Genomic DNA, 9,387 nt, shown 5'->3' with positions numbered 1-9,387 from the left:
AGACCCAGTCGGTGAAAACGGCTCAAGAGATAGTCTAAAATGAAAACTAAATTCTGGTATTTTAAAGTTCTTGACAATATACAACTTGAGGTGAGCAAAACAATTAAATATGATATGTTATAAAAAGGTTTAAATCCAGTTTGTCGTCTTCCTAGAATCTGATCCTGAAGAACCTCCCTCTTCTTCCTGCTCTCAGATCCAGTCTGACCAGGTTTCCTTGTTCCCTCCCCTGCAGATCTGCATCTTGAAGACAGGTCTGAACAGCACCAGCCTCCTACTCTTCACCGACACGTGGTTTGTAGATAAGAGCCCAGACGAGTTTCATGTTTGTCTCAGTCTCAGTTATCGGGAGGTGAAATGGCGCAGAAAGGACTTCACCTGGACCAAGAAACCTTTTCTTGTTCGATTTGTTTGGAGGTTTTAAAGGATCCGGTGACTATTCCCTGTGGACACAGTTACTGTATGAACTGTATTAAAACCTACTGGGATGGAGAAAAGGAGAGGAAACTCCCCAGCTGTCCTCAGTGTAGATACACATTTAAACGGAGGCCTGTGCTGGTGAAAAACACCATGTTAGCAGCTTTAGTGGAGCAGTTGAAGAAGACTGGACTCCAAGCTGCTCCTGCTGATCACTGCTATGCTGGACCTGAAGATGTGGCCTGTGATTTCTGCTCTCGAAGAAAACTGAAAGCTGTCAAGCCCTGTTTAGTCTGTCTGGCCTCTTACTGCAAGAAACACCTTCAACCTCATCATGATTCATCTACATTCAAGAAACACAAGCTGGTGGATCCCTCCAAGAACACAGTGTCAGCTGCAGCAGAAAGGACTGAGAGGCAGAGAGAGATGGAGGTGAGTCGACAACAAGTCCAGCAGGAGATCCAGGACAGAGAGAAAGATGTGAAGCTGCTTCAGCAGGAGTTGGAGGCCATCAATCAGTCTGCTGATAAAACAGTGGAGGACAGTGAGGAGATCTTCACTGAGCTGATCTCTCTCCTCCAGAAGAGAAGCTCTGATGTGAAGCAGCAGATCAGATCCCAGCAGGAAACTGAAGTGAGGAGAGTCAGAGAGCTTGAGGAGAAGCTGCAGCAGGAGATCACTGACCTGAAGAGGAGAGACGCTGAGATGAAGCAGCTCTCAGACACCGAAGACCACAACCAGTTTCTCCACAACTACCCCTCACTGTCACCACTCAGTGAGTCCACACACTCCTCCAGCATCAGCATCCGTCCTCTCAGGTACTTTCAGGATGTGACAGCAGCTGTGTCAGAGGTCAGAGATCTACTACAGGACATCCTGAGAGACACGTGGACAAACATCTCCGTGGCCATCACTCATGTGGATGTATTATTGTCACAACCAGAACCAGAACCAAAGAGCAGAGCTGGATTCTTGAAATATTCATGTGAAATGACTCTGGATCCAAACACAGCACACACACGACTGTTACTGTCAGAGCAGAACAGCAAGGTGACTTTAATGAAGAAACATCAGTCTTATTCTAGTCATCCAGACAGATTCAGTGAACGTCATCAGGTCCTTAGTAGAGAGAGTCTGACTGGACGTCATTACTGGGAGGTGGAGAAGAAAGCAGGTAAAGTTGATGTAGCAGTTACATACAATAATATCATCAGATCAGGGGGGTGGGAGGAAAGTGGTTTTGGAGGAAATGACAAATCTTGGTCACTATGTTGGTACTCAGACATATATATATTTTGTTACAACAACATCCAAACCTCCATCTCAGGTCCTCAGAGCTCCAGAATAGGAGTTTACCTGGATCACAGAGCAGGTGTTCTGTCCTTCTACAGCGTCTCTGAAACCATGACCCTCCTCCACAGAGTCCAGACCACCTTCACTCAGCCGCTCTACGCTGGAGTCTGGGTTTACCGTCCTGGACACTCAGCTCAGTTCTGTAAACTCAAATAGACATTTATTTCTTCTCCATGTTTCTAAGTCAGTGTTGATTGTTGTGATGTTTCTTCACTGTTGAGAGATCAACATCTCAAAATGTGATTAACATTGTTGTTCCATCAGTAACCTTTTTCTCAAAGTTAAAATGTAAATATCTCTGTGCACTAAATGTTGTGCATTAAAAGATTTCATTAGTGTTTTATCGCATTATATATTTTTTCAACTTCATGAACCTGAACAGAAAATTCACCAGATCTGCAGATCAAATGTTGTTGATGTCTAAATTTGTTGAGGATGTTTTATGTTTAACAATCTGTATATTTAGTAAGAAATAAAACTGATGTTTTAACAAATGATTTGTTCAGTCTTCATTCCAGTATTTTCCACGTCTTCATGCAGGTCAACAACTGAACCACTAGAGGGCATCTTCACCCTGCTAACAGAGATGTAGAGGAGGTTAAAAGTCACCCCTCCGTTTTGTCACGTGATCTACATCCAGTTTTGAAGATTATCAGAGTATAGTTTGATCACATATCATGGTCAGAGTTTAAAAACTGTGTAAAGTTTGAATGATATTTCTGCTGAATTGTTGCAGGAAACAGTGCAGATTAACCCTTTCATACACAGCAGTATCACGTGTCAGTGGTTTCATTCTGGTGTCACAGGTGGCAGTTACACAGTTACATGGTTGGATTTCCACGACGTGGTCCTGTTTCTTCTGGAAGAAAGTATTCAGCCATTTCAAGCCTTTTAGCAAAGTCTACCACCATCTGTCCTTTAAACCAGGCCAAACCTGTCCATCACTTCCATTTTAAATCTGTACCAATCCCCACCCTCTCCCCTCTGGGGAATCCCTCCATCACTTCATCTACCTCTCTCTGGAGTCCCTCCTTTTCTTCTAAACATCACACCTGTGGAGCAGAACCACTAACAACCTCGGGGCTGGATTTCGTGGCTGACGGTTCCGTAGTGTAGTGGTCATCACGTCTGCTTTACACGCAGAAGGTCCTGGGATCACCCCCCAGCAGAACCAAATCCTTGGGGGAGTGGCAGCCTAGTGGTTACAGAGGAGGGCTGGAGTCTGGAGGACCCAGGTTGCAACCATAAGTCAACCACCTTGGGCCCCTGAGCAAGGCCCTTAACCCTTACTGCTCCCTGGGCGCTGTGCCATTGCATGGCAGACCACTGCTACTAGTTCAACTAGAAAATGGGTTAAATGCAGAGTAAGAATTTCCCCATTGTGGGACTCTAAGGGAAGCTTTCTTTCTTTTTTATTTCTTTCTTCTATCTGAATTGATTTAATTCAGATCAACAAGGTCATGTTCATGTTAATCGAGATTTATTTAGATGTATTTCAGTTTCGAAACAAGTTTAGAGTCATGGTCTGGGGTTTTCTGTTTGTATTTGGTTTTCGTCTGTGCGCTGTCTCCCCCTTCCCTTCGTATTTGTGTTATACCCCTGCAAAGGGGGGATGTGAAACAGACACACAGACACGATGCTTGTCAATCAGCATCCAGTTCTGTATTTTTTTCAAACATAGATTTTTTTCAAACATTGATTTCTGAAACATCACATTTTTCATAACAGGATAAAACAATGTCTAATCTCTTTTGACACACCACACACACAAACACAGCTAAATAAAATCTCACTCTCACTCTTAAACTCACTCTCAAAGTCATTACAACTATACTATATATCCACTGTTGCTTGTATTATTACAAATAAAAAGTAAAACAGTGCAAAGTCCTGAATAATCACACCGCGTCTCCCCTCTAACGGTAAGTGCAGGCACAACCAATCAAAACCCGATCGGTGAGCAAAACAACGATTAAGCATTCTTTAACAAGTGATGAGCATTTTTAGTTTAAATTTAATAACATTTTTAGAATACCAACAACTTAAGGCCATAATAAATAAAATATATAAACTTAACCAATTAGACTTACTACTTCCCGCCAGGATAATAGAATTATTGAACCTAAGCACTCTAAAGTTGTTTACCAAAACTTTATAGATTAGTGTCTAAAATAGATAATTCAGTATCTCTTCCGATTTCAAAATGGGAGGTGGATCTCTCACTTAAAGGAGCATGAGGCAGGATTGAAGCAGGATTTATGAAAAAAATTCGTATACGTTTTAAGTTTTCTAGTAATAATGTCAGATGAAGCGTTCCAAACCAAAAAGAATGAGCCCCCTAGCGTATCTCTCCGTTGCCTTGAACAGGCTGTGTGCTGCAAAATGTGCTGCAATTGTGACCGGAATTTCCATTGGAACATTGGCAGAGCCGGATTAAATAAATGGACTACACTAGGCAGACTGTGATTTTTGGGCCCCCCTCCTTCGATGTTATTTATGAAATCTTAAACTTACCAAAGTTACTACCGGTAATAAAACTTAATTCACATTTTACATAGCATAGTCATAGTCAAGTTGGTTCTTTGTATTCCAAAATAAGTCATGTGTTGTATATTAAACAGTCTATCAGACTATTTTTAGATTTTTATTATTTATACGTTATTACAACGCTCTATTAAATGCTATTAAATTATCCTTATCTTATCGATTGTGAGCATTTTGCAGAAAATTTTAATGAAATGTGTTGATTAAATTGAATAGTTAAATAAGAAGTAAAATCTACAAAGACCAATAACATTTGCAGCAAGACAAAGTGTGCTGTAGTATGTATGTCTGTATGTGTATGTATGTGTATGAGCCGTTTGGGAGATTTGCGAGGCCCTGTGTGAAATGGCCAGGGGGGCCCCTTGCGCGTGAGCGTAGCGAGCGCGCGCGAAATTTTTTGGTTTTTTCGGGTCGGATCGGGTGTCTATATGCGCAATTTTAACTCTCCAATTAGCAAAATACTGGATACCTTCCCCTGCCTCATCATCATCTCTTGCCTCGACGCGGGACCCCACGGCTGCTTGAGACCCGGTCGGATCGGTGATTTTTGTAACAAATTTATCAAACGTGCCTTTAAGAGAGCCATTAAACTCTTTTTTCTTTTTTCATCCCCTGATGGAAATTTCCTGAATCTGTCTCGCTCTCTCGACATTGTGTGACAGTTTGTTCCAACTCCACCCGTCTGGATCAGAGCAGCTTGTGTCTGCGCTTGGTCTGATCAGTTGTATTGAACAACAGACACGTGTCATCATTGCACATATATTTATTGATATGCACAGACTAGTACATATTAAGGTCTGTAATGGAACGTGACTGTTGATATTTATAAGGGAAAAAAGGAAAAAAAACTAAAAAAAAAAAAAAAAACGGCCCATAGCGCGAGGCCCCTTGGGGCGCGAGGCCCCTTGGGGCGCGAGGCCCCGTGCGGTCGCACGGTTCGCACACCCCTTGGGGCGGCCCTGTGCGAATGTATGCGTATATATATATGTATGTATACTAAATATAGTAATAATGCACATATATATATGCCTTAGGTTTTTACCGGCCTGTTATCAACCATTAAAATGTGTGCAGACAAAAAAAAAAAAAAAAAAAAAAATCTTTTTTTGTCCCTCTGTCTGGGCCCCCTGTCAATCGGGCCCTAGGCACATGCCTAGTTTGCCTTTGCGTTAATCCGGCTCTGAACATTGGATACGCGTTTGAGTCATAGAGGCAGCTTCAACTTGAATTGGGACTGAAAACAGATGCTGACATGGCTCATTTCCTACTGACCAGGTAAGATAACATTGTAAGTCATATTTATACATACACACACATACACACAGGGGGAGAGGGGGGTGACATCCACTGCCAATCCAGGAAGCAGGAACACACGGAAGCACACGTCAAACACTGAAAATCTGCAACAAAAACCACAAACAAAACACAAAACCAACAAAACCAACACGGAGCCGACCAAAACACAAGCAGCAATCAATCCAAATCACAGTCTGAGCTAAGCTAACGCTAACTAACCCCAAAAACTACAGAGCAAGCATGCAGGTGAACAAGCCAGTGTGTATGTCTATGTGTGTGTGTGTGCGTGTATGTATATGATCATGCGTGTGTGTGTGTGTGTGTGTGTGTGTGTGAGTATGCGTGCGTGTGTGTGTACCTGTCTTTGTGGCTATGTGTGTGTGTGTATGTGTGTGTATGTATATGTTTGTGTGGCTGTGTATGTGTATGTATACGTATACGTATGTGGCTGAGTGGCTATATGCTATGTGGCTGAGTGACTATTTACATGCCACGCCCACTCCCCCGTGCCGCCAGTGCCTTCTTCTTCTCCCCCCTCCCTCGGTGAATCACTCCCCCTACAGGCCCCTGCTGTCACTACATCCATTGCCATCTCTGAATCGCTCCTCCTACAGGCCCCTGCTATCACTACATCCATTGCCATCTGTGAATCGCTCCTCCTACAGGCCCCTGCTGTCATTACACCCCCTGCTGTCGGTCGCCCAATCGATACCATTATAACTGTCAGACCCCTCCGTTTCCATGTGACTTTCAAGGAGCCACGCCCCCCTCCCCGCACAGACCGCCATATCAATCCTGTCAATCACAGTGTACTCTCTCCCCTGCCCAAAGCAGCTGCATATATACCACTCACCTGTCTCAAACTCTGTCTTCTCAATATCAGATCACTAACCAATAAGGCCCTTCTCATCTCTGATCTCATCACCGACAAAACTCTGGACATTTTCTGCCTCACAGAGACGTGGCAACAGCCGAATGATTTCACTCAGTTAAATGCAACCACCCCACCTGGCTTTTCCTTTTTTAGTAAACCCCGCGCCACTGGAAGGGGGGGGGGGCTGGCTCTCATCTACCGTAAAAACATAAAAGTCACTGCTCTCACTGTCCCCCAACACTCCTCCTTTGAATGCCTAGCTGTAAAACTCTCTGGACCCAAACCCATCATCATCATTACCATCTACAGACCACCAAAACCCTCCGCTGTTTTCCTTACTGAATTCTCGTCACTGTTAACATCTGTATGCACAATGTCCCCTACTGTTATCCTCCATGGCGATTTCAACATTCATATTGACGACCCATCCTGCACCCTAGCAAACGACTTCACATCACTTCTAAACTGCCTTGGTATCACACAACACGTCAACCTCGAAACACATAGCAAAGGTCACATTCTCGACTTAATCTGCTGCACAGACATAACTCCCGCCAACCTCACTATCATGGACTTCCCCATCTCGGACCACAAAGCCATTCTTTATGACATCCACACCCATTTGCACAAAGTCAAAGAACAACGGATCATCTCCTTCAGAAACATCAAACACATCAACCCCACAGATCTCTCTACCCTTATCAGCTCCTTCCCCAATCCCCCCTCATCCTCCTCCCCTGCCGATCTGGTACAACACTACAATAACTGTCTCTCCTCCTCTCTCACTGCCCTGGCTCCACTTAAAACCCGCTCAGTTTCATTGACCCACTCTGCCCCCTGGTTCACCCCTGACCTCCACCAGCTCAAATCCACAGGCCGTCAACTGGAGCGACTCTGCAAAAGGACCGGACTCACTGTGCACATCCAAATGTACTCCGATCACCTTCAGCTCTACAAAAATGCACTTAATACCGCCAAATCATCATATTACTCCAACCTCATTAATTCTGCCACAGGAAACAATAGAGTCCTTTTTTCAACCGTCAACCGCTTACTTCAGCCTCCAAAAACCCTCCCTACAGACATATCCACTGACCAGTGCACCGCCTTCCTGGACTTCTTCAGCTCCAAAATCAACATCATTCACCATCAACTGGCCTCAACACGCTCTTCCACAAATGACCCACCATGGATAACCACCACCAACCAACCCCTCTCCAGTCCTCTCACCAATTTCACTCCGGTATCAGAACACACCATCTCAGAACTAATTCGTAAAGCCAAAACCACCACCTGTCAGCTCGATCCCCTCCCCACCCTGCTTGTCAAAGCATGTCTGCCATCCATTTCCCCCATGATTACCAAAATAATTAATTCTTCCCTCACCACTGGAACCGTTCCCCCAATCCTCAAACTAGCTGCCATCACACCCACCCTAAAAAAACCAGGTGCAGACCCAACTGACCTCAATCACTACAGGCCCATCTCCAACCTTCCCTTCATCTCCAAAACTCTGGAAAAGGTGGTAGCAGCACAATTACAGTCCCACCTAAATTCAAATAAACTCCACGAACCCTTCCAATCCGGTTTCCGCCCCAATCACAGCACTGAAACAGCCCTGGTTAAAATCACTAACGACCTCCTCCGTGCAGCTGACTCCGGCCTACTCACCATCCTCATCCTCCTGGACCTCAGCGCAGCTTTCGACACCATTTCTCACCCAATACTCCTGGACCGCCTGGCTGGCATTGGGATCACTGGTGTTGCACTCTCCTGGCTTTCATCTTACCTCACTGACCGTCAACAGTTTGTCCAACTACAGAACCATAAATCCGGATGCACGGGTGTCACAATGGGTGTCCCCCAGGGGTCAGTACTGGGTCCACTTCTCTTCACCATCTACCTCCTACCCCTAGGTTCAATTCTCCGTCACCATGGGGTCCATTTTCACACTTACGCCGATGACACTCAGATATATATCTCCTCCAACCCCACCGCTGCCATTCCTCCCGCTTCCCTCACCACCTGCCTACACGACATCAATACCTGGATGAGCAATAACTTCCTAAAACTCAACGGCAATAAAACTGAGGCTCTTCTCATCGGCTCCAAATCCACCCTCACCAAGTCACAACCCTCTCCCGCCCCTCCCATCATCATCGACGGCTTCCCGGTACCCTTTTCCCCCCACGTCAAGAGCCTCGGCGTCATTCTGGACAATACACTCTCATTTGCACCTCACATCCACAACATCACCCGGACTGCATTCTTCCACCTCCGCAACATCTCCAGACTTCGTCCAGCACTGTCCCAATCCAGCACCGAAATTCTGGTCCACTCATTCGTCACATCCCGTATCGATTACTGTAATGCTCTCCTCACTGGCCTCCCAACCAAACTCACCAACAAACTACAACTCATTCAGAACTCGGCCGCCCGGATCATCACCCGCATCAAGTCATCTGACCACATCACCCCCGTTCTTATCCAACTCCACTGGCTCCCAGTCCAATACCGTATCATTTATAAAAACCTCCTCCTCACCCACAAAGCCCTTCATAACCTAGCCCCCACCTACCTCTGTGACCTACTGAAAGAATACACCCCCTCCCGTACCCTCCGCTCAACCTCTGCTGGACTTCTTTTCACTCCCACCTCACACCTTAGCAGCATGGGTGCCCGAGCTTTCAGTTGTACGGCACCCAGACTCTGGAACTCCCTCCCCCCATACATAAGACAAATAGACTCCATCACCACATTCAAAACACAACTCAAGACTCACCTGTTTAAACTTGCCCATTCACTTTGACCGGTCACCACACACTACCTCCCACCATACTGTTCTGTTATCTGTACTGTTGCTCCTTGATTGTATGTATTGTGTATGTGTGTATGTATTATAA

General features: G+C 45.2%; 1 protein-coding gene and 1 non-coding gene across 2 annotated transcripts; both read left to right on the top strand.

Annotated features, from left to right (window-relative positions):
• Positions 1-357: 357 nt before the first annotated feature.
• LOC133452184 (E3 ubiquitin/ISG15 ligase TRIM25-like) lies at positions 358-1,926 on the top strand. Its single transcript, XM_061731406.1, has one exon. The coding sequence runs from the start codon at positions 358-360 to the stop codon at positions 1,924-1,926; it is 1,569 nt and encodes a 522-aa protein (XP_061587390.1).
• Positions 1,927-2,871: 945 nt separating this feature from the next.
• On the top strand, positions 2,872-2,944 carry trnav-uac (transfer RNA valine (anticodon UAC)). Its single transcript has one exon. It is a non-coding gene; the product is annotated as a tRNA-Val (tRNA).
• The last annotated feature ends 6,443 nt before the right edge of the window (positions 2,945-9,387 follow it).

Source organism: Cololabis saira, chromosome 10 (genome assembly GCF_033807715.1).
Source record: "Cololabis saira isolate AMF1-May2022 chromosome 10, fColSai1.1, whole genome shotgun sequence".
Taxonomy (NCBI): Eukaryota; Metazoa; Chordata; class Actinopteri; order Beloniformes; family Belonidae; genus Cololabis; species Cololabis saira.
This window is presented reverse-complemented; position numbering and strand designations above follow the sequence as displayed.